This window comes from Pezoporus flaviventris, unplaced genomic scaffold (genome assembly GCF_033815535.1).
Source record: "Pezoporus flaviventris isolate CSIRO_AGI_PZ_B2104156 unplaced genomic scaffold, CSIRO_AGI_Pfla_v1 ptg000063l, whole genome shotgun sequence".
NCBI lineage: Eukaryota > Metazoa > Chordata > Aves > Psittaciformes > Psittacidae > Pezoporus > Pezoporus flaviventris.
In genome coordinates this window covers 10,311,176-10,337,657 of record NW_026892611.1, presented here as the reverse complement: position 1 = coordinate 10,337,657, position 26,482 = coordinate 10,311,176, and the positions used below count along the sequence as shown (strand labels likewise).

The following is a 26,482-nucleotide window of genomic DNA, read 5'->3' as shown; positions in this document are numbered from 1 at the left end:
AATAAATTATAAGAAACCCATTTTTTTTTTAGCTGCCATCAATAAAAACCCCAACACTGCCTTCAGACAACCTTTACTTATTTAATAAATTACTTCAATAAATTTACAAAAGATGGTAGTCTGTTTAGCCAGGCCTATTAAAAGCATTAAGATTTGAGCACTGGCTGTTAAAAAGGGTAAATGGCAATATCACAAAGTTAAACAAATGCCAAAAAACATTTTCCAGGGTACTGGGATTGTAACAATACCATTAATGAGGGCAAAGAGGTTTTAATGCAATTTGCACATTCTAAAGTTTCAAAAAGAGGTTTTGAGTTAGTGCATTATTAATGTTCTGAACATCTGGAACTATGCAAGAGCCACAGACATTGAGCAAGTGCAGGGTTTCCCCACTAGGTCTGATGCTGACTGATTTCCTCCCTAGCGAAAAGCTTGTTTTAAGAAGTTTGAGACAGTAAAATGACAATATCCAGATAAGAGATAAACATTCCACAGTGTCTTTTGGCTTGTAATGTGTATGGAGGAAAAAAAGTGGAAACCATTATGTTTGTGCAGTTAAAAGGTGAATTTGAAATTAAATGGGAAAAGAGTTATTTGCACCAGAGATGGCTGCTCCATGGTGCAGTCACACTGATTGTGGAGTTCTTAGGTGAGGAATTATGCATTATATATTATTATGGGTGGGTTCCATTAGATTGCTTAAATTTTTTAGCTAGGTGTATTTAGGTATTATATGCAGGGCTAAATGCTTTTATCAAGAGTAATATTCTTCTTAATATTCTTGTTGACAGCTGTAGGAGTACTTTAAAGAAGAGATTTACTCTTCTTTAATGTGTAAACATTTGCAAGACGTAGGGATCTGTTTGCGCCACGTATCTTTTATGACAGAAATTTGTTCCTTGAAGATACATAAACATTAACTTTCTGCATATTCTTAATGATGGAGAATATGATTTACCCTGTTATAGCTTAAAAATGATACTGGCGAGAGAATGTTTCAATGCGTTGTCTAGTCTTAGATGTTTTAACTATAGTTAATATCCAACATCACATTTTGGGATGAAAAGAAAGGAAGCCTTCAAACAGGCTGGCATATCACAGGTAAGTTATGAAATAATTGTAAATTAGTAATGATACTCACTTTCTGCACATCATTTGCTTTCTGCCCTCAAGCAAAAGGCATTCTCTTGTTCCAGAAGCCTTATTTGTTTGAGCCAAACAGCTTGAATGATGCTGTTATACTATGTAAGAAACCCTAAACCCAAGAAAATACTTTAGAGAATAGAATTCTGCCATCCTTGCTATCTCACAGTATGTGCAAGTATCCAACAATGAAAGCAGAGCAAAATGTTGGAAGAGTAATCAAACAACGTGTGAGAAGCTCTCTGGGTCTCTTCCCTGGCACTACCCACTCTGTGCAATGCCCCCTGGAAGCCACTGGGGCTTTGTCAGTGACTGAGGAAGCTGGAGTGGGGCTCATGACACTACAGTGACCCTTCGGGTTTTGTTTCTTTTTCTTTCAAAAGAAAGGCTTATTGCCAGATTTTAAAGCTGTGTCTGCATTACTCTGATGAAAATCTTGGTAAAGTGATTCTGTCTGATGGGGCATAATTTGGGGAAAATGTGATCTAAAAAAGCAGAATTACAAAGAGTCAAAACCTGTGCGTTGCAACATTTGTACGTAATAAACCCATATGGATAGAATCTTGTTTTACTTGTTGTCCACTATTGTTTCTTTATTGCTTGCTTTTCACTCCTACTCTTCACTGATACTTTTTTTCTCTCTGATCTTTATCTCAGCTTCTTCATCTTCTATGGTTTTATTTGCTCCCATTAATCATATACAGTATCTACTTTCAGATTTATTCTCTATTTTTCCATAATTTAAACATTTAAATGCCTGTAATATAAACTGTCTAGGTATTGAGGCCCTCACATTCATCCAAAAGAACAGTTTTCAGGCTTGGTGTGCATTATCTGAGGTGTCTTCTGAGAGCTCCAATAGCTCCTGAAACTCTTAATGTGATTTCTGAAGTCTATAGTTTCAGTATTTCCCATTGACTTGGGCATAGCATAGACATGTATGTAAAAATCACTGTGTGTGGTGGAAGACTTCAACCATTCCATCACTATGCTCTTTTCTCTGCCTCGGGCGCTGAAGGCTGTTGTGGTGATATTGGTTAAAATAGAAAGACAGTAGCAGAAGGAATAGTGAAGTTTGTACAAAAAGAATTAGAATAAGAGTTTTTCTATAGCCAGGTATATAATATTTATCCTCAAGTTATGCTGGCAAGCCTCCTTCTTTCCTGTCATGAGTTCAATCAAGTTACTCTGCTAAACTAAATCTGAAGATGGAGCTAGTAGTTCACACTACACAAGATCGCTTCTTGTGTAATTATAGAAGCTGCAGCAAACATACCTCCTTGAAATATGAAAGCTGAAAGTGCTCAATTATCCTTCAAAGGAATAATTGAAGTGCAATATAGTTGAAGTTCTCCTAGATTTTTAAAGCTGTTGCTTGTTTTGTTATGAATTTATTAGAATGTTTTCACTTAGGATTCTTTAACCTCTTGAGCTGTTTGTGTCTGGGGTCTTTCTGTGCTTTTTTTTCATTCTCTACTGCTTGGTTACTGATGGCTGATTTCAGTTTTGACCATCCGCATGTGTTACTCACAAAGCAAGCCAATAAAAATGTTGATCTTGGGCTCCTTCAAAGATAAAATTTTATCTTTGGGGAGTGATAACTGACAATCTGAATAGTTGCACAATATTCGTTTTCATTCTTAAATAATATGACAGGATCCTAGATATGTGCACTGGTTATGGGGTAATTTTCTTGGTTTCTGGGAAATCGGAGACAATCCAAACTTTAGATGTGCTTAGAGAAGTTGAAGGAGGTGATCCAGCAGCTTGCTGCTGAATGAGGAAGTTCTTCCCCCTTTCCTTGTGATCATTCTTGTGCTACTTTGAATTTTGTATCAGAGATTTGGATCTCTCGAACAAAAGAAAAGTTTTTATCCTTTTTTTTTTTTTTCCCCTGGTTAGTTTTCTGCTGGCTTTGTGAACTGAGTTGGCTCATCTGGAGTTCACAGAAGTGTCAGAGATAGCTCAAGGGAAGAGATGATATTGCACGCTCAAGGAAGGGGAGCAGCATCATTCCTTTTACTGCTGGAGCTCAGTCTCAGGGATGAGACATTACTATGCTTCTTTTACACGGTTTTCAGTGGTTGACCTTAATATGAGAATCTATAAAGATACTCATTTGGAAATTCTCATCTCTTTATGAAATATGGTTTATGTTATAAAGTTGTTGGTATGAAATTACAGCTTTGTTAACTGAGTCTCTTTGCTGCATATTAACCTAATAAACTGGAGAGTTACTCAGGTGGATATTCAGGGTGAGTGGAAATTTGGGTGAGGTGATATGAAAGGAATGAACTGTTCCACTTGTTCTGTGGAAACCTGCAGAAACTGTGGGAATGGAGGAGCAGTTTGCTGTCTGTATGTACTGCTTACTGCAGTCAGACATTCTAAACATGGCCACTCTTTTGGGTGCACAGTGACTGTGGTGCTTGTGTTCTAGCAGCTCAGTGCTGTTGGCTCAGGGGCAATTTCTAGGTGTAGTTTGAGTCTCACTTTATCTTTTTGAATTACTGGCTGCAGAAATGAACAAATACACTTTCTGCGGCTTACTGAACTGCTACGGTGACCAGCAGGTGATGTGCAATTATTCAAGTGCCCTGTGGCACTTGCTTTTTACATGGAGCAGATATACTTCCTGATAGCATCTGCACATCATACAAAGTAGAATCCGTAGCGACAGTCTGTGGCAGATTATTGGGTATTATGTCTAAAAAAATTATATGCCATGCTGGTAGATGAGTGTTTTGCTTGTGACTTTCACACCCTGGGAGCTGTGCAGTTTAATATTTTATTATGCTGTTAGTTTAAATACTCTGAGCATACAGCATCAGGAAAATAAACTGAAAATCTAGTATTGTTTTGCACTTCTGAGCTCTGACTTGTCAAAGTGCTGCAAGCTGAATTGTTTTGTCTAGTTAACACATGCTCCAATTTCCCTTGTAATTAACACTTCCTGCTCGCTTATTTTTCTTACCATTCCAGTAGTATCTGCATTGAAAATGAGTTTTCACAGTCAAGAATTTTGCACTCTGTGAATCTCAGAGTCCAAATAGTAAATAACAATTACAGTCACTATGTCTTTTCCCTCAAGAGCTTTTAATGGAGGGGAGAGAAAGTGGGATTGAAAAAGTTATTAATAGGGAACAATATACATAAGCAACATTATTTTTAAGAAGATAGTGTGTCTTGCAGAGGTTATTTTGGCATTACTGTTGTTCTGAACCATTACAACCTGCAGAGTTCCTGGGTTTTTTTGGTGTTTCTGAGAGGTTCACTGCCTGATGTGGTAGAGATGTGCATGACTTGTGTGAAAAGTCATATATTTCATTGTCTCTATATATGAGATAAAATATACTTAAAAGCATATATTTAGATAGCATGTTCTGCATCAGCAATGTAGCGGCATATACAAGAATGTGAATATTAAATGTATTGAAAGAGATTCCTGGAATTTTCAAAATTCAGAACAGTTCTACCTCATTGGAAAGTTAAGACAAAACCTTGTCTTAAAATCAAGTCTTAACTTGAGTCTTAACATTTCCAGTGAGTTCAGTGGATTTATGGTAAAGTTTGTGTTTAGAGATCCTGCCTTCAGGTTTTCCTCCCCAGCATTGGAGTCTTTCTGTGGGGTAGAGAAGAGTTTATGATTCATTCTTATTATTCATGCTCTTTTACCCATGGAATCCTATCTTATCTCTTGTTATAGAAATGTTATAGTCAACAGTTATATGCTTAATCACAGATTACTGTGAAACTTTCATTCAGTGAAGTCCTTGAATAGCTTCTTGCTGTGTGAGATTAATTAATTGTTTCTTTCTTAATTACTTCTGACTGAAATGTGTTTCTACTACTGGTGACATGGGTAAGGGTCATTATTGGCATTGTCATGATTGCAGAAAGTTTTTTCACTTTGCATTTCTGTATTTGAACATTTGTTTGATTCTTTGCCGTAGGTGTGGAATTGTTCTGATTTTTCTTGTGCAGTGGTCCTGCTTCCCAAATGCCAGGTTTTAGATTTCATCAAGAATAAGAGTTGTTATGGGTTTCCTGTTGTCATAATTTATCATTATGTCATTACTTATTCAGAGCTCAACATCATGCATACAATACGTGAATGTTGCTGAGAAATTATCTGATGATATGTGCACTGATGTGCTGTATAACAGTGAAAAATGACTAAGCTGTCTGAGGAAGTAAAGGAATATTAATCTTTCTTAAAATGATATAATAACTACAGGTGTAAAATGGCTTCTATAAATATAAAAATATATTCTCTGTTAGTGTTAATAGAAGACTAAAAGCTAAAACCTGTTACTCTCCCACCCTTGGTGTCAGTTCCCCATGACAGGCATCTGCCTGCCCCCATTTACTGTGTGAGCATTCATAGACTTGATCAGCCTCATGCCTGCACGTCTGTTGAATCACTTCTCCCAGATGGTACTATGCTTCTCTGCTCATGTGCCACTAAGACAACCGTGTCCTTTTTAACTCTTTATTCCGAGGGAAAAAAAAAAAGTCAAAGATGAATGAACTTGGGTTTTGGCTCATGATGGGCAGCAGTGAAGGATACTGACTTCATGAATGAACAATTAATAATTTGGGGTTTGATTCTAGACCAGGATCTACACAATCTTTTTAAAAAATGTTCTTTTTCTGGGGAGCTTTCTTTGTGTGAAGGATTGCTCCCTCACTGGAACGTGGAAGTGTAATGATAGCCTAGGGTGAATGTACAAGCAGTTCTGGTAACACAGAAAGCTGTTGTCTTGGTTAATTTTAAAACCACAAAAGAAACCCTGTTTTGAACCGGGTTGTTTAGAAACAGCTGCGTCGGAGCTCAAAGACTGAATGCTTCAAAGGCTATACAGATTGTTCTGTGGTAAAACAGACTGGGGTTTTGGGGAAAAGATTTTATATAAAGAAGCTTCTTTAACTGTAGAAGCAACATATTAACCGTGTTATTCTAGAGTCTTTGGCGTGCAAAACATTTCATTTTTCATTACTGTTGTCGCCGTTCACATATTCCATTATTTAAGGAGGTTATTGAAAAATTGATGGTATGTTGGTACCAGAGAGACATCCTGTAGGCTGCAGTGTTGATTTATGGCACATGGAACACAGTTCAGTGCTTCAGTTTCCTGCTGGTGAGCGGCACTTTGTCATTGTCCCTAAAGAAAAATCATACCAGTGAAATCCCCTGTGTTTCCCCCAAGTTGAGTGATGCATACTTTTCCTTTGAAAATGATTATGAATTATTCACCTTTTATTGTGCTGGAGTGTGCACATGCTGATCAGAATCTTGTTCATAATACAGAGTTTTTCACCATGTTCAGGGTTTAGTTTAATTATGTAGTTGAGTTGCACAGTAGCTTTAATATTTTTATCTTTCTTCCCCCCCCCACAGTGTGGCTGCCAAGCCTGTGTGGGTTAGCACAGGTATAACCCTGCAATGCCTAGCGTATGTGGCTATCTCAACATGTTAGTCTTAGTCCTAAATATTTGAGTTTCTTTCACATTTGTTTACGATTTTCCCTGGGAAAATAAGTACAGTAGTTCTGAACTTAAAAAGATACTTCCCCCCCAAAGTTCTTGAAAATCACAGACTCTTACATGGCAGTGAAGAAATGGTAAGATCTCGAAGTGGAAAACCTCATGAAATAGCACACGTAGTAGTACTGCAGGTTTCCAATTGAGGGCAGCTTTCTCCCAGGAGATGTGTTGAGGAAGGACTCCATGATATAGATCACCTGTTAGGAAAATGAAAAGACTGCATGATCTCTCTTCATAACTCTGGAAGAGATGTGACTTGGGTCGAGGTCCCTTCACCCCTCCTGGATTCCATCTCTGGACTGTCCAAGACTTTCCAATACAATAGAATTTGTCTTACAGAAGAGAATAACCTGCTGAGCATACACCAACTTCAGCAATTTTATTTTAATTTTGGAATCATGACTATCTGTGCAAGCTGAAGTTTTCTGGTCTCATTCCTTCACAAGGCCTACTTTTATTTCAGGACTTTTCTAAGGTCTTCCCATGTTAAAATTTCTCTCTGTGTTGCCTAGTCTTCATATTCCTTAAAAAAGAAGAAATGAAAATTGCTGAACATACTGTTTTCCCTGTATTCTTTAATTATTGGTTTCTTTTTCCTGATAAAATATTAAACATTTTTTATGTAATTTTCATATTTATGTATATTCTGTTTGCAATCATTGAGCATTGAAACTTTGGGAAAGTGAGACCAGGCAGAAACTGATCAGGAGTTAGTGCTTTGTAAACCAGGTATGGTTCAAAGGAAGCTTGAAAGCTTCTTTGCATTGCTTGTGGTAGCCCCATGATGATAATAAATAGTTAAGGAAATGTGCAGCAGAAAGGAGGTATAGCCTCTCCTTGATAAGAATAGCATCTTTGTGTGGCCTGTTTCCATTAAAATGCTGCATTGAATCAGTTTATTTTTGGCACATAAAGAAAAGGTTACCTGTGCATATGTATTTATACAAGCTTTTGGTATTTGTCTCCAGTTTCCCGTTAACAGTAGGAAATTAGCATTCTATTTTACAAGTAGATTTTACTTCACAAATGAAAACTTTTAGGGACAGATATTTTTATGTTCTCTTTAAATGAAATCTGTTAGAAGTGGACAAAATGGAATTTGAAACTTTAAATATCTTTTTTTTTTTTTGATGACCAGATACTTCAGTATTTTGTATCAGCTTAGTCATTTAAAAGAATGAATTTTAAATATCTCTCTGTATTATGTTAGATACCTCCCATAACCACAAAGAGGTTTCTGTGAATCAGTCTATTGCTTAACCTTTCATGAAAATCTAATTGAGTGCAAACAACTGCTTAAATAATTCAAGGGACTAAGTTATTCTTGGCTGGTGGAGCCCCAGCCCAGTGCAGTGCAAATGTCTGGGTGTCAGGCTAAATTGAGGGGTTTTCTTTTTTGGTGAGGAATGCATTGAGAATAAAATCACTGCAGAAAAGGTGTAAAGGTTGATTAAAAATGAAAAAAGGCACAAAGATGAAATGTAAATCGATTCTGCAGCTTGGGAAATGACTGGTGGCCGAAAGGCACATATTCTTTCAGTCCTTTTAAAAGCAGGTAATATTTTTGGTGATGTTGATAAATGTTATTGGGTTTCATTGCTTTCTTTTCATGCATGTGACCTTTTATTCTTCTTAAGGGACATTGTGCTTTTTATAGTGCTATTTTTAATAGTTCTGGAGTGCTATTCCAAATTTATTTTAAAGTTTTGGATAACGGACATTAGATTTTATTGGTTCATTGGCCCAAATATTTTCCCTCCAGTTTCTGGAAAGAAACTCAGCGTTTTCCTTTCACACAAATCCTTCCAGACAGTTACCTCTGGTCCCTGAAATCTTTTATTCCTGTTTCAGTACTCTATTTACTTTCTTCCTTCTACTGTTTCCTTTGTGTTCACTTTTAACCAGAAAGGACTATTTCTGTTTTTGCTGCTGTTGGGTTTTGGTTTTCGTGTTTTGGTTGGTTTTAAAGGTGCAAATGGAATTAATTACTGATCTCAAGCCACCATGTTGGTTTTATAAACTGTTGTTTCCCCCACATTGAAGAGTTCTAGTCGTTCTGGAGGTAAGTTACCTGTAGGATTCTGGGTCATTTAGTACACAGGCTTGGCAACCCTTTTAGTTCACAGAACTGTTAAATAACTTCTGCTAGTTCTATACTTTTCCAAACCATCTTAGTTGCTAAAGAGCCTGTAATACCAGTATGTAAGTGATGTGAAAAAAGTGGGTGGAGTTTAGCCAGATATATTCTCCAGGGCTGCTTTGAAATAACCTGCATTTAAGGCCTTTAGTGTGTAAGTGACATACTAAATGCATTTATTAATGACTGAATGTATTTTGGGATTATCACTAATATAGAGACAGTTTCATTCTTTCATAATAGAAGTGCAGCATTCACCCAGGTATTCAGCCGTCACGTTGAATGGACCAGAGCTTTGAGACAGGGAAGAGTGGTTTGAACAAAATGTTACAGCTGTAGCTAAGCAGCTGACTCAGCAAAGTGCAGCATCCTGTAAGCTTATTAAAGGTAATGCAATACCTATGGAATTAGATACATTATAAAAACATCTGTGCCTTGAGGATTACTTTAGTGGAAAATGTGATGTTCTCCATCCTAATGGTGTAAATTTGCAGAAGGATCTGTCAGTGTATAGATTTTTACTTTCACTAAAAGGAAGAGAGGAGGCAGCCAGTGCAGATGCAGGTTGATTTGTCCTGTGATATATAAAGCAACCTGTACTGTTCTTTCTTTGCAGACAGTCCAAATGGTGAAAACCAGTTTGTAGTAAGGCAAGAAAACTGCATATCTTCTTGGCATTCTCTCTGAATGTGTGGGGTTTCAGTAGGTGCAGAGGAAATAAAAACTCCTTGTTTGGTTTTGACACCTGTTATTTTTCTGTCAAGATACTTGCACTGCATTCAAGCAAAACATTTGATAAAACTCGATGTCTGAATTTGGTATCTGAACTCCTCTGCCTCCTCTACTCCACTGTCGCCTCCTGTTCCTTAGATAAGATAAAAGCACTCACTGTAGGACTGAGTTACTCAGTGTCTTGAAGCAAAGCAGAGTTTACGAGATCAGTAGGAGAGTAAAGATACAGAAATTAGTGTCTTCTGTTACTGAAGAAGGTATAAATTATATTTGCATCTAATATAAAATGTATAGAAAAGCCATTTAAAATATTAGGCACACTGCTGGCGAGGTCTGACATAGTATGTTTTCAGAAGACTGATCTCTGCACATTCTTATTGATAGACAAAATACTTCTAAAATGTTTTACAAAAAGCAAAAGGTATTTGTTACTATCAAGTTTTATTGTTAGATGTTTGGAGCACTCTCTCTAGGTCATGAGATTAGGTAGCTTTTGTTGGCTACTGACTCACTTAAAGTATCCATCAGTTGCAGATTTGCATCTCCCATGGTCCCTTTTATGGTGTTTTTGTTCCCTTTTGTGACGTGTTCTCAAAATTGAAATGCTGGTGAGACCTTAAGTGTTGCATACTTTGGAAAGGTGTAAGACCTTATTAAGGTATGTTTAAAACATGCAGGGATACCTCTTTCATTTTTAGAAATGTAAGAATGACTCAGATGAGAGTGGAAGAAGCACTAAATTAAAGATTAGAGCACCATGTGTTGGAAAAAGTTTTATTATTTTATTTAAAGGAATAGATTTGAATTTTGTTCCCTCATCCTGACTAGATTGGAATTGCTTTTGGATAAGTTTTCCCTGCTTTGTGGTTGATTTTGTGTACGTGGTGAATTTATGGCTTTTTCAGAATGTAAGATTGTGAAAGAGCTAGAAGAGAGGTGTAGTTGGATGCAGGTACGTATGTCTGCAGCTTCTTAAAATGTTTTTGGTACTGCAAAGTTAAAGAATAAATCTGCAAGACAGTTCCAAAGTTACATGGAAAAAGAAACTCTTTAATGGGAGAATCTGTAATTTCCCTAGTCTGTGCATTACAAAAATAATATGATCTATTTCGGTTTTGTAGACGTAAAAGTGTATTATTCCCTATCTGCGCGAGCTTTGAGGGATCCCTTTATTCCATGTTTTAAGTCGTTAATCTACATGTCTATAGTTAGTCTAGATTTCCTTTGGAAGTACTTTATGTAATCATTTATATGTATCCAGTGGGGAATGGCCCAGGCCAGTCTTATCAGTTTTACAAACCATAGCTGGAAACTGTTTTACGATGCATGTCTATATTATATTTTTAAAAAGCAGAACATGCTACCATGTAACATTATTGAAAATTAAAGGGAAATGCTTGTACTATGAGCTTTTAGCTGCTTCTAAAACCAACTCCACCTCTTCCTCACTTCTTTTTATGTAACTAGAATTTTGGTGTCTGTATGTAGAAAGTACATTAACGGACTGATACTTGAAAGATGATCTAAGAGTGCATCATTATAGTGGCACTGTACGTCTTTGAATGTCATGTTTACGTGTTGGTGGATTGGATGATAACCCCATTTTCTGCACATGACTGTTCTTTTAGTCCCGAGTGTAGCACAGCTCTCTTAGTTCTACCAAAGTGGAGTCTAGTGAGGTAAGTCCTGTTGCTCAGCCCCTGTGTTGGTCATATATGTCTATTTTCCATTGCTGAAGTTTTATGCTGACTGTGAGTAGAACTTCTATTTGACCCTTCAAACACGTTTCCAGCCCACTGGAGACACACTTTGATTTGAAGCAGTGCTTATTCAAAAAGAAAATTCTGGTAGCACACACATGAAGAGCTCTGCTTGGGAAAAGGCTTTTAGATCAATGTTAGTCCCTTGAGAATCTCTGACTTTTTGCACTAACAGTGGTGCCAATACTGATTTTTATTAAGTCAAACCTAATGGCTGTTCCTTTCTCCCCGCAGTTAATATTCATATCTGAATAACAATGAAAACTGGAGCTTCATATCATTAAAAAAAGAAAAATTACATAGAAACAAGATGAAAAAATAGCAAAGTTTGGAGAAGTGGAGTTTTTAATGTATAACAGCAGAGTTTTAAGCAGGTTGCAAGATACTTGAGTAAATACTGTGCCCCTTGAAATACCTCTTGTTCAGTTATTATATAAACGTATGGGTAACAAGACAACAGAGTTTTAAAGGTGCACGAGCGTATACAATACAACTGTAACTGATAGTTATTATTACATAGGTAATAGTTGTTGAACTAGTCGATAAAGCCAGAGTTATTTTATTCTGCTGCTTAGGTCGTTATAATTTCTGTCCTGCACTGCTCTTGAACGGTCTTTCATATTTTTACTTGTCCTGTTGTTTCCCCAAGCACTTTTTGATGAAGGGATTATTTCTTGTGTTTCTACTCCGCTGGCAAGGTGCAATCCATTCATTACGGAATATTCTAAGTAAATAAATTCAATAGCAGGTGCTTATAGCAGCGAAAGAGCTAGGGAGCTGTAAACCAGAATAAGTAACTCACATGTTAACAGTGTTTTCTGTTAGGCCCTCCCTCATCTCGGGTAATTGCTACTTCAAAAATCACTGTCAGAAGGTAATGAATACTATGAAAAAGTGCATCCCCAGCAACTTGCTTGCTGCAAGTTAACTTCTCAACTTTGCTAAGATGCTGGAAATTACAGTGATCTTGCCTTAGGGTAAAATACATTAAATGAGTCTTTGGTCTTGCTTCATGACATGGGAAGCCCCTAATGCAATTTTTGGCACTGTATAAAACGAAGCGGCAGATGGAAACAAGCAAAGCTTTTCCTTCGCCGACACAGGAGAAGAGGATTTTTCCTAGGAGTGCAACGTAATGGCAAAGATGTTGAGAAAATAGTTTCCCCCATTTCCAAACTTCAAAAGCGCTTCAAAAACTGCCTAAAAAGGGGGATGCTGACAAAGACGAATGGTGAATCTGAGTACTGAGCTCATAGTTTCTATGATCATAGCTTACAGGTCCTTAAATTGCAGAAAGGAAAAAAAAAAAAAGAAAAGATATCAAAGTAAACATCCCTCAGTGGTGCATGGGAAGCTGACAGATTCTTTCTAACAAGATTTTCTGCTCTCCTGGAGGAAGACCATTTGTTAATAAACCATTTGAGAATCCATTTTTAAAGGATTTAATAAAATATACACTGACTGCCTTCTACTGCAGAAACTATTATTCCCTTGGGTAGAAAAAGTGACTGACTGTGGGCATTAATGGTTGCTTCCTGAGATTCCTGGCATTATATCGTCCTCCCATTTGCACTTTTTCAACCCAAAGTGAAATAATTTTTTATGAGAAACCTGCGCTTGGTTCCTAGCTCTTATGAGGCATGTATGGGTTCTATATTTTATTTATTTGTATCCAGCCATGTCCGTAATTCTTGTTGTTTGAGTGTCTCTGTCTGTAGCGTGGGTATTGTGTGTGTTTGTGCATGCTTTCCTGCATACCAGAAAGTTTCCACATCTAGCAAACTCCATTAAATGGAAGGGGTAATAGCTTTTGTGTGAATTAAATGAATTGTTCCATTCTTGCTGAATATTCAAATAAATAATTCACACATGTCCGTCAAAAACTGTAGATTTTTCTATTGTGATGGTTGCTGTCAATTAAACCGGAAACCTGAACCTGTTATGGTCTTAAGAGATACTTGCCTGGAGTGGTTGTGTAACCCACAGAAAAGATGTTTGCTTAGAATTTGGAGGATGCTTTTCTACTGCCACCTTTCCAACTATGAAAATAAGTTACGCTCTTTTCAAACAGGAGAGAAATACAGTGGATTTGAGGGATTAAGTAATTTTTGTAAGGAATTTTGTCCTTTCTGAGATTATCAACAGACTTTGGTTCTCTTGAAGGAAGAAACAATTTTTCTTTAAAGAACTCTTCATAAGGGTTTTTTGTGAAAAATACCAGTTGATTTCAGTAGGGGGGATGTTGATAAGAGGAGGAGAAAGTCAGGGGTGAGTGACCCCTAGAAGTCAAAACATGGGTAGTTTATGTATGTAAATGTGAAATTCACACATACCCAAATATATCCCGTCTGTATTATCTTACTGGCTTCCTCTTGTCATGCATGGTAAATGGCAGGCAGTGCTGGAGGTGAATTTAGCATATAGATGGCTAAGTGGAGGCCTAGGCAGACATTAATTTCACAGAAGGAAGAATGAGATCTGGAAAGCTAATAGTGTTACAGTCACTGGCAGCTCTAGCAGATCCCAAATGGATGTACTTAAAGGCATAATATGTTTGATTCTTTTCTTTACCAGAATTATTTCCATGTCATATCCAAGAACTAAAGACATAGTGGCAGGCTGTGGATGGCAAGATGGACAGTCATTGCTCGTCATAGTATTACGACCTTTTAGATAAAAAATTACAGACAGGATGCTGCCAGGAAATGACAGAGCTGGTAGCAAAGGGGACAAGAAGTAGGACAGACACATTAAGAAGAGATGATTTATTTTAAAGTAACATCTATGTGTGTAGGAAACTGTTCCTACTATTCATCACTTAGGCTCTCAGGGCTTGCTTGATAATGGTGTCACATCAGTAGCACGCATGTGTAATTCTCTGAGCAGAGGTTTGAACAAAGCTGGTGAAAATTCAAGAATAATACAGTATTTGTCCCCTCTGAACCACATGTAGCTCAGAAGGAACTAATCCAAATACTTAATGTTATAAGTTCAGATCTTTAATGCTGAGAACATGAAATAATGCACGGGTTCTTGTAAAGAGTCTCATATGAATTTGCAGGTGTTCTCCCTTTAAACTCAAATGTGACAGTTACCATTAGTTCTGCTTCCCAATAACACTTAAACTGGATATTTGGACATGGGACAGATTAATTTTGTAACAACCCAACCATTCAAGGTGCTGAGATCTTGGCTGGAGTACATCAGCAAAGCAAGCGGGGTTGGAGTTAAGGCATGCTGAGGCTTTCTGAGGAATCAACTGGGGCAAGTGCAGGTTCCAGATAGAGCAGTTTTGTATAGCCTGAAGCAAAATACTGAGAAAGTCTTCAGTGTGTGAAGTTGAGGGAAGCACAGACAAATGAAGAGCATAACCCTTATTACAAAATCTGTGAATTTAAAATCTTTGTACATATGAAGCTGGGTAACTCTACTGCACAATACTTAGTATCACGCTAGTGATCACTGAATAATAAATGGAGTGAAATAAAGTATTTACCTCTGTCCACTCAATTTCCAGGGTGAGTTTAGACTTTGCTTTTTGCAATGCAGTACGTTCACAATAAATGTGGAACAAGCTTATTTGCTTCCAGATTTGAACATGTACCGATTTGGTGTAAAATGTGCACAGTTCAGAATCTGGTAGGTGTAACAAAGCTGAAGGCCCTTCAAGAAGCAGAGGAGGCTGTTGCTAAGTCCTGCATAAATACCTTCTACCCCAGTTACCTATGTAATTTAAAAAAAATATTAAAGTATTGTGGAAATATAAGATATAAAGGCTTGTTTATGATTAACTCAGAATTTGTTTTCAGTCTTATTTACTGAGTAATCAGAAAACCAGATAATTCCTATTTTTTCTTTGGATGACATTCCTCTTGCTTTGTGGAGTACCAGACGATGCTCTTTAGTGACCACTGTCATAGATTTGGAGTTTGGCTTTTATAACTCAAAACACTTCAGCTTTTCTAATTAGCAAATTAGTGGCCGTTGTGTTTACAAAGCATTGCATAGCTGTGGAGCATTGTATGGTAGGGAAACTTCATTAATACAAACCTGGGTAATTTCACTGAAATAAGTATCTTTGGGTGCTTTATTTGAACAGTTCAAGTCACTGACCTTTCATTACAGCTCTTCTGGATTTTTCTGTTTGTTTTCAGCTGTTGGACAAATTAAAAGATCGCTGGATGCATACTGGCTTATGGGAAAAGCTGGAGCTGGTGAAAACAGTCATTGCAGAGCCTCAAGGAGGGGCAAAGAGTGACTTTGATGAACTGCTTAAAATATACTATGAAGCAATAAAATGTAAAGGAGAAAGAGGTACGTTCTTCAGACATGCAAAATAGTTGATACAGAATCTTCAAGTTTAAAGCAGAAGGGATTCTTAAAGTGCTTAACAGAATAAGGTATGAATGAACAGTTAAATTAATCTCATTTTAATAAATTATTGTGGTAAATGAGGCAGATTAACTGCTACTTATATTGTTGCATGAGGATGTAGGGAAGTACAGGATGATGCTTAATCCTAATCATGATATCCAAAAGGCACTGAGGTGTGTAAGGATGTGCAGTTGTGTATCCCACAGGGTGTTAGAGCAGCTTCTCTGAGAGTCAAATTTACTGTTTGTAGCATAACTGTCAATTGCCATCTTAGAGTGCAGTCAGTATAGGATTTCTTCTCAAAAGACTTAAATATCAGTATAGAAGATCAAGTATGGGAAAAAGACAAATAGTGTGATTTTGGGAGTGCAAACTTCAAGGTTTACAATTTAGAAGCTTGTTGTAGATGCATACGGTTCTTGCATAATTAAGTACTACTCTATTATGGAGTGCAAAATTACTTAGCTAGTTGATACTCAGTATCATACACAATATTACTGATCAAAGTGGAGCTAATCTCATCCCTTTGACAAAGAAGTCTGTATTTTTATATCCACTTACCTTTTCTGGACTGATACATGGTGTATTATGCTCTGTTTAGCTCTTTAAAGATGTTGGTCTCTTGAAAGATGTTACTGAAACTTTCTTCTGATACTCAGTTTATCACTGGTAATGATTATATTCCTCTCTGGCTTCTTCAAGATGGAGCACTCCTTATAGCTGTTTGCAGAGGAAAAGTTAGTGAAGGCTTGGATTTCTGTGATGAGAATGCCCGTGCAGTTATAACCATAGGTATTCCGTTTCCAAATGTGAAGGACCTCCAGGTAGGATACCAGTTCAGAGTTGTGCTTTATTTTTATGTCATGTTTGAAACACCAAATATGCACAAAATACTTTTTCTAAATGTGTACCCTTGTATTCCTCCCAATCCCTTTTGAATTCTTTGAGTTTCCTTCTACACAGGTAAGAGGAGGAACAGCATAGCATGTCTTGAGGACTCATTTATGTCATTCTAAATAAATGTATATCATGCTATAGATGTATTACAAGTTTTTGTCTGACATTGCTGGTGAAGGCTATTGCATTGTTAAAATGCTCATTAACTTCATACTCTGTCAAGCAGCGGTCCGGATTCCCTCAGCTGTTTTCATGCACTGAAACTTGTGCTGTTTGCATAGAAATGAAGTCCCTTCCTTGGTCATTCAGTTGTGAAGCTCTGGGTTAAACTCTAGGAAAATGCTAGTTTAAATAAAGCATTCGGATTGATCAAAAGATTACTTCAGAATATAGGTGGAAAGATAAAAGTAATTCTAGTGTAAAATAATAACAGTGAAGCAATGTTTCACACACATCATTATTGATTGCAATACATCACCTTTCTAATCCCTGTTGCCTTCTGTACTGTAACTATGTGAACGATATTTCCCACTAAAACAGCCAGTGGAACTGTAAACCTTTTCCAAAGTAATGCTACTTTATTAGCTTGCAATTTTGAGGTACGAAATTATGACATAACACAACCTCCTCCTGGATACTGAAGGCATTAGTATTTTCATAATTCACTTTAGGCAAAAGCTTCTAAAACCAGCATTTTGAAGTGCATCCAATTAAAGAAATTGGAGACTATTTCTAGTTTTCAGCAAGTGGATCCTGTTGCTTGGACTGCTGTGTAATTACCCACATCAACGCTTCCTTCTCTTTGGCTTCAGCAGGTCTTGTCTCATGGGTAGATGATGTTCCATTAGAATAGGCACTTCGTCATTGAAGCCAAGCATTCATAAAGGAAAAGAAAGCTAATGAACATGGAAAAGTGTTTTTTCAGAGTTTCTTTCTACTTACTGGGAAAGAATATTTATTATTGACTCGTTTGTAAGACTGCTCAGTTTTCAGTGGTCTGTGCATGTCACTTAGATAGTCACCCAGTTGCTGGCACACTTCTTCCAGTCAACATAGCTACTGTCACTGCTTAATCTTTTAGATATCTTTTTTGGGGACTACTTTGTGAAGTAAGAAACAAAGTGAAGTATCACAGAATAAATAAATACCGGAACAGCTGGATTCTGGTTATTAGTAGTGCCAAATCAAACAACAAAGTCATAGGTTCACACTTGAAAGCCCATACAGACTCAGCTTTTGCTTTAGAGATGTATTCTGAACTACAGTGAACAGCCAAAGGCTTCTTTGTTGTCTACAGTGTGTGCCTAATTACAGCCTTGCTGGAAAAAACCCACATCCTATAAGGACTAGGAAGGTTATATTAGCGGTGGCTGCCTAGCGCAATGTTCTTTCAATGTTTGCATAACCTTCTTGAAGTACTCATTCAGCCACAACATGTTTTGCCTTACTAAAATGTAATATGCTGTACTTCAGTATAAAAGCATTTACATTGAAAGAATACTTCGCACTATTTCCAGAGTTAGAGATGCTTTGGTTTAGAAGTGTATGCTGAAATGGTATTTTGAAAATGGTCTGTAGTATGGCTGGAACTCTTACAATTTACTCCACATGATTTTCAGAAAGTCAGTACTTTTGTGTTCTAAATGATACAAAAATAAATTGGAAAGAATGTGTCAAGGGTGAATTATGTTTCTTAAGATGAAAACAGTATATTTGGTTTTGCCCTGAGTTCAACCAAATATGTAACGTAACAATCACAGGCAGAACATCCCATTACTGACAACTAAATTCCAAAAAATCAGTGTTGTGCTAAACTTTTTTTTGTTTTAATTAGACTGAAGAAAACCTCTAAATTTTTAAGTAGGGATAAAAACACTGGCTGCCAAATTGCAAGCAGCTAAAGGTTTGAGTGTATATATTTAGATATGGTAATGCACAAAGCACTGCAGTGATCAATTCTGGATGAGAGAAGGGCATGCACCAGTCTCTTAGCATCAGATTTGAGGAGCTGTCTGGTGCGTGGCAATCCTCCTAGAATAATGCTAGAGGAAATTTGTCTTATTGTAAATGTGCCTTTTGCTCAAGATCTTGGCTCCCAAGTGATACCCAGCTGGGCAGTACTTCCCTTTAAACTGAATGATGTTCTGTTTTGACCAAGCCTTTAGGTGTAGTAGATACCCCAAAAAGTTCTGGTTAGCTTACATTTCTTTTACCAGTTGAGCTCAATTGCATGGTGAAGGATAGTCACTCTCTTCACTGAAGAATAATGAGTAGCTTTGTAGAAATATAAGCATAAATACAAAAGCAATTTGGAAGATTAACCGTCTTTTTCAGCAGCATGTCAGCTGATAAAAAGATTTCCAGTTGCATTTTTAAGGAAAACTGGCTGTTGATATTGAAGATTGACATGTAAAATTAAAAAGAGGGGAGGGAAAAAGAGACACACCAGTTTTCACCTGAAAGTATTCTTTTTGTTTATTTCTGGGGCAGCTGATCCAATAGTACTGCTTCTCAGAATGGAATGAAAGAGATGTCTTATAAAAGGGTACAGAAAACTAAGCACTGCATGTTACAAAAATCATTAACTATATATAAAACCAACTTGATACTGTATTTAATCGTCTGTATTAACAAAAGCAAATTGTTTATTACGTCAGTCCCCCTAAGCCAACAGACCTTACCTGAACATCAGAAAGGAAAACAAAGTTTTATTCCTCTACATTTTATTGTAATTATTCCAAATGCTTTTTTAGCGTGGCTGATTCTACTTTAAATGTTTCTTCTTATTAACAATTTTTTTTCTATTGAAATTCTCTTTTTCTCCTGAGGTTAGAAGAATCCAGATTTTTAAAAATTAGAAGACATGTAGAAGACATCTTTTGTCTGGCTGGTTGGGTGTTTTTTTAGGATGTGTTAAGTTCCCAAATGAAACAGTTGAAGTTTGTAGGATAGTTAGGACGTTTGCTTTTCTTATACAGTTGGTGTTCCTTTAGGTTTTTTAGGCTAACAGAAAATTGATTTATACCTGGTAATTTAAAACTTCCAGCCCTGAAGCTTTGGGAAGAACTTGACTTTGAGCGGATGGAAGAAAATTCAAAACACAGTGGTGCAAGTCAAGTTAGACCTATATAGACATAAAATTATGAGCACAGGTACAGCTGTAGTTTTTACATAGCAACAGGGGCTTAACAGATACACCAAATGAAGAAACTGAAAAGATGATTAATAATGACATCCCTTTAAAAACAGGAAATGCAAGTGATTAACAATTCCCTTGGATATCCATGAATGAGATACTTCTGGGATTGGTTTAAATCACTAAAAGTGCTTCGCTTCTACATGAAAATACACTTGCATGTCTGCTTTTTGGGTTAGTAGAAGTCCTCTTAAGACTCAATTCCATAACCCCTTACTCCTGCACATAGCTTTTACTTGTGTGAATAATCCCCTTAATACTTCTAGGACTGCACAGTCATAAGGGTTTGTAGAATCATGCCTTTGGAGACCAGTATTTCATGTTGGCAGTTTGATGTTGGCTCATCTCCACTACTGTTACTTGTCTGTGATCAACATGCTTTCTAAATATGTTTTATGATTTGTAACGTGATTGAATACCAGTGAACTGTAGTATTAGAGAATATAAATAACGTGACAAGAAAAGATGTGTAATCCCATATACATGTTATCTGATGCTAGCATACTACTCATTAACTACTGTTATATATTTTGAACTGTAGCATTTTGGATCCCGACATCAGTCTTTACTTGGGTAGAAACTCATTCTCAAGTGTGATGTATAGTATCCGATTTTATTTTCGCCATATGTTTGTGCTAAATATATGCCACAACTTCTGGTATTAAATGGCAAGAATTTACTCTCCTTTAGTAACTGTATGCTTTTACAACTTGTATTATTTTCTGTAGAACCTTTAAAGACTATCAGTTAGTTTCACTTAAAAATTTTAGGCACGTAGTATCTTGTGTTCACTCATTTTCCCAAAAAGAAGAGTTTAAAACAGTTTATCAGTGTTGGGGAGACGGAAATTATTAAGGTTCAGAAGTGTACTCGATAATAAGCAATACTTATTTAAGAAAGAAAGGCCAAACCCCTAATTCTGCGTAACTGAAAACGGCTTCTTATTGCTAAAGAATCAGGTTGCTAAAGCAAAATATATAAAAGAAATGTTGAAGTATTGCTTAAAGCTATGGTACTCTCAATGGTGGGGTTTGGCTCTAGGAAAGCAGGAAAATTTATTTCAGAGCCAAAAATGACTTCTTTGGCTGTGACCAGGATTTCCTCTGCCCACCTCTGGGACCTGAAAGTAGAGGTAGGAAAATCTGATTTTGGAGCCAAGTGTGACTTGTTTAGTTCAAGTCATAATTTACTGTTCTCACCTTGGGGACCTGAAATAAAGAAACTCGCTATGAAATGTTGATAATGGGTGACTCTGAAGTGCAAGCATTAAGCTAACTTTCCCAGAGAGCATTTCTTCACTTCCACCTTTCCAGATGCTTTTGATCGTAGTACAGTAAGTGTACTTAATCACGTAACAGCTCCGAGAACTTCACCAAAGTATAGAGGAAAACATAGTCAAACTCTTTTACATCAGTAGATGTGCAAGGAAAATAAACTCGATGAGGCCAGGATTACTGTGCAGTGGCATTACTCAAGGACTGTAGCTGAGTTTGCCACTAACGAGAAACGTTTCCCATAGCTGCTATAGGGTGAATATGATCTACAATGGCAAGTACTTTCTTTATTGTTTCCAGTAACATAATTTCTGAAGCATGATGGAACACATCATTTCAATTACAGTGTTCTGAGTTATAGGTAACCTAATGATACAGAGAGTTTGCAGCTATCTAGCTGAAGTTTCTCCTTTCTTGAGGGCTCCACAAACTGAGGTATTTGTTGTATCATTTCAGAATAATGGCATATTTCAAAAAATGTAACTTAATTTCTAGTTCTACTGGCAATTTTTAAACCTATATGGTTTTTCTCCATTAGAAGAAGAAAGAATCTTGTGCTAGAGAAGTGGTTGCTGAAGTACTTAGTTTCTTGCATCCTATATTCTAGGAGTAGAGAAACTTCTAAGAAAATGATTGTTGTTTTAAATGCTTAACCTTAGTTGAGAAACGCACCACCCACGGGAGGAATTTCATCACAGCTTTGCATCACTTCAAAAATATTGTCACTTCTTTTCCAAAATAAAGGATTGTTTTAAGATATGGGAGGATTGGTCCAGACAATCCCATTTCATGGGAAGGTCGTTGTTGTGTGCAGTAGAATTTGAAAGTTCCCCATGAAGTTAAGAAATTTTTGGAGAGATGTGAGACTGTTCTCTTAGTGATGTGATTGTTTGCAGCAGGCCGAATGGTTCTGAGCACCTTTCCCCTAACTTTCCAGTGAAACCTGACATTTGTTGTAAAAGCCTCAAGGCACAGCGTGTGCTATCATCTTCTGTATGATTGAAATGTTTGTAAGTAGTGATCGATTGTTTGATTGATTGTCTATGTCATGGCTGCCTAAACCTCAGCCACTTTGACTTTCTTCTTCATTCTATTACTGTCAGAAAAATTACAAATATAACGTGGGGAGCAGATTATGGAATTTTCACAGGGAAGGCAAGCATCATGGTGTATTATTTATTGAATGTGCTCTGAGCAGGAAATACTGAATAGCGTAAAAGTGCAATGTGTCTGTGTATTTGTATATATAAATGCATACATGCACACACTTGTCCTTCTTCCATGTCCCACTTCAGATTCAAGTTTTAAATTTATTCTAATTGCAAAATAGCTTTTTGAATCAATCAAGGATGTAAAGAAGAACTAAGCTTACATCACTGAAATGTACAATGTTGTGCAGCAAGCTGCTCGATGTTCAATAGCAGTTACTGGGGCAATATACTTCTAAATTTTGGACAAAAGCATACTTCTAGACTGTGCATCCAGCTTTGTTCTGGTCTTGCGGCAGTACACTGTAAGTTACTGGAATCTGCTGTGATTGCTGTTTACTAAGGGGTAATGCAGTGTACAGAATTGTATCATAACCACATGATTGGCTGGATATGCAGATCTCCATCCCTTGATTTTTAGTTTCTTCTCCCCAAAGGAGAAGAGGCATAACTACCAGGAGGTGTAACTATTTGTGTTAGAGAAAAAACAAGCAATGCAGTAAATACATCACGGTGTGGCAATTTCTTCTACCAGTTTGAAGCAGTAAGAGATTGCAAAAGCCTTTTACTTCCCAGTTTTTTGAGAAATGAGAATAGTTGTAGAAAGTCAAAGTCATCCACATCCAACAGAAATAGTGTTAATTAACAAAAAATGTTGATGGGAGAGGCTTGATTTGTGGGAGTAGCTGTAAAATCCTGTGGCATACAGCATTCCTGTAGCTAAGAAAGATAGCATTGAAGTTCAACTTAACATGTGAGACTAGTGGATGGCATTTCTCTTCTACTGGTGCAAGGCTAATGTCAATATGTTGGCACAGATCACAGAATTCATCCCTAAATATATCCAGAAGTTAAGCTTTTGGATAAATAATACAGCAAATCAAAACTTTTCCTTTACATTTAATAGTTTACTTTTCTGATCCATAAAATTTTTCAAAGTGATTTTCTTGTGTTTATCTTGTCCTTAGCAGGTAGTGTTGACCTTTAAGTTTTTACTTTACTGTCAAAGTATGTTGAAAGCTTTAAAAGTGAAGCTATCACCTTGGGGATTTGTAAGGATGACTGACACTTACCACTTCACCTCAGACACAGCAGCACTGAGCGTATGCAGCAGCGTTGGACCTCAGGGGAAGCTGTTTGATTTTTTTCACTTCTGCTTCACTGGAAATGGATTGAATTTTCTCTTCAGAGGAGAGTTTTGGTTGCATTAGATTTTAATCAAGTCACTTGTTCACAGTCCCTCAAAGCCTACAAGACTGAGATGAGTAGATGGGCCTGGGGTGAATGTGCTACAAGATTTGTCAAACCGTAGAACTTCCAGATCTCTGAGATGCCACATGGTGTAGTTGACAATACTAAAAGTGTTCAGCGGTTACAACATTACATAAGCTTCCCATCTCTCTAACACTGGGATTAAGAGTGAGAATACTGGGGAAGCATTTAGTTGTAAAATACCTCTTGAGTTCAAAATAACAGAAAAACAGCCTTGCATGAGGTGGTGGTGCTGTTGTTCTGCCCCAGAAGATATTGTGCTGTTTAAATCTGACGAATGCCCAGTACCTTTTCAGGTGTACTGTTTAGTTGCAACAGCCTGCAAGACACAGCCAGTCAGAAATCTAGATCTGAAGAGATGTTGTTTCCTTGCCTTATTCAGTATTATTCGAGGAAGGCAAATTTTTAAGGGTGCATAGAAATCTTCAGGCAGAAAAGGTCACCTGAACTACTGTTAAGCTTATGTGGCTCTGATGCAGGAGTTACTGATTGGAGTCACTGACCTCTGCCAGGGCAGCTGCTGGAGTAGAGGGTGGTGGGTGCAGGGTTTGGCCTTGCAGTGCTTCATCTGCTCGAGTCTCGCAGGGTGGAGCTGAGTAACAGAGCATCTTGAAGATATCTGAGCAGTGCAAAGTATTGATCGTGTCTCTACCTGATAATATTCTTATTCACTGTATATATAGTATTGCTGTGCTCACGGTTTGGGGGTTTCATTGGTTTTTAAAGAAATGCAGTATTGGTGTATGAAAGCAGAAGATAACATTATATTTGTGCCTCGTGGCCATCTTTAGGCACAGGAGATGGTTAGAATGACCGTAATAAATTATTGTCATATACAGAATCTGGTTTGCTAAATTATAGGTAATAAGCATTTGCTTATTTCATTCTATTTTGTATATGCTAACGCTGCACTTGGAATGCGTGGAGCATTTAAAGATAACCTCTTGCTGTAATATCTTTTTCCTGTGGGCTAATAAATCGAGACAATACTGCTTTTAGTAGGTCTACTGAGGAATGAGCATATTCAAAGCATAGCTTATGACTCAGCTAGGTCTTTACACGTGCATTATTTAGTCTTAAATCTCACAGACGTTGTTACTGCTTTTGAAGTGAGGGAGGAAAAGTTAAACACTACACTATTTAATGCTACTTCTATTTAAGGATTTTCAGATGTAAGAGAAAAGAAATTGGGTTTCATGTCTTACTTTCCTGCACTTACAAACTTTTACGATTACTTGGCATTCATCAGGAGGAAAGTAGATGGCAGGTATGTTCTTGGAGTATTCTAATTATTGCTATTTCAGGTGGAAGAGAGACTCTAACTGGACACGGGAGACTTTTAGGACGGTAAATTTGCTTAAAAACCATTTTAATGTCTTCTGGGGGGATGGAAGCAGGGAATGACCACGTGGTAATTTTTGCTTGTTTGTTTTTTAGGAGGTGGGGAATTAGTAGATTTTAAATCTAAACGTTGAAAGTTTTTTTTGGTTGATATGAGCAATGTCCTTTGTTTTCATTACTATTTTCCTCATAAAACCAGAGAAACAAGTCAGTGGAATGCCAGAACACATTTATATCCATTTTCTGACTTGTATTTCCTTGGAGGACAGATGGAAGAGAGTGTTGGGGAGTGAAAGGCATGAGTTTACACCCGTGTGTATACATGTACCTACCTACACATGTGTTCGTGCGCTGGCACAGTTCCAAGTTTATTTGCTTTTTCCTTTTAGCAGTTGCCTCTTTCTTTAACCTGAGCTGTCACAGCACTGCTAAGTGCTGATGTGAAGAGGAATGCAGGCTTAGATGAGTGCTCTGTCCCAGTGCTCACAACAGTGCCATTGTATTCACGAATTTCTGTCTTGTCTGTAGATTTCTGGGTAATCTGGTGTGTAGGCCCCCACACTTACAAACCGGGAGTCATTTTTAATCTACTGGGGAAAACAGGAGATGATCAAGGATGTTTGTGAAGTGATGTCTTGTCAGGGAACATTCCTGGCTTGTTAACTGCTAGGAACAGCTTAGGGTTTTTTTGTTTACTTTTAGAAAGCAAAGTATAGCACTACGTTTGGTTGAGTAAAGTAACGAATCCAAAGAAAACTCTCCAAACTTTGCCAGATGCAGTAAAACCAGGCACAGTTTAGTTTTGCTGGTTTAAATCACACCAAGTAAGAAAATACGTATTGTGGTTTAGCCTGTTTAAACTTTATATTGTGATACTGGCACTGATAAATTGGTTTACAGTATTCTGGTTACAAATGGTAAATGCCCCAAATTCACGTTCCCTAGTCCTGCTAGGCTTTCCCTATTATCTCTTGAGATCCAGCATCCTGTTCTTTGGCTGAGATAAAATGATTCTAGATGAGTGTTTGGACCATCTGCTGTGTTTATTGAAGTAAATTGACTTAAAAAAGAATTAATTGTGTAGCAAAGTACTTTTGTTTCTTTGTAGGTTGAATGCTTTCTCCTTGAAACTTCTTAACAGTTAAATTAGCATGTAGGATGCCGGGCAGACCTTTAGCTGAATATATCTAATATGCATTGAAATAGTTTCATACTTTGTTATCTCAGTTTCAGTTATGACTGCAGAACAAGGAGAACCTTTATATTTACAGAATGGGAAGAGCCCAGTTTAAAGGAGAAAATGGTGCTTTAATTTTACTTGTTCTAGCCATTGATTTATTTTTTTCTGCAGAAACAGATAGTTCATAATAGATGGATATTTGTATCCTTGCTGTTAAATACAGACCTGTTTTTGTTAATTTTGAAGGAATGTGGCTCAGCCTGGCGTGTAGCTAAAAAAGCATGCTACAGGCTTCTGCATGTGAACCTGGTGGCTATTTTGGGTCTTGGTTCTAGTTTTTGAACACTTGTCTGAGCTTTGTGCCACAAGGCAACTGATATAGTCCATGGTCACCACAGTATAAAACCACTTTTATATACTT

General features: G+C 37.2%; 1 protein-coding gene across 4 annotated transcripts in view; it reads left to right on the top strand.

Annotated features, from left to right (window-relative positions):
• The window catches only part of BRIP1 (BRCA1 interacting helicase 1), a 114,766-nt gene that overhangs the window by 23,960 nt on the left and 64,324 nt on the right, over positions 1-26,482 (top strand). For all 4 annotated transcript variants that reach the window (XM_061470550.1, XM_061470548.1, XM_061470549.1 and 1 more), the window contains exons 15-16: positions 15,474-15,633; positions 16,396-16,517. In XM_061470550.1, the coding sequence (XP_061326534.1) occupies positions 15,474-15,633; positions 16,396-16,517 (282 nt within the window). The remainder of the gene's footprint in view (positions 1-15,473; positions 15,634-16,395; positions 16,518-26,482) is intronic.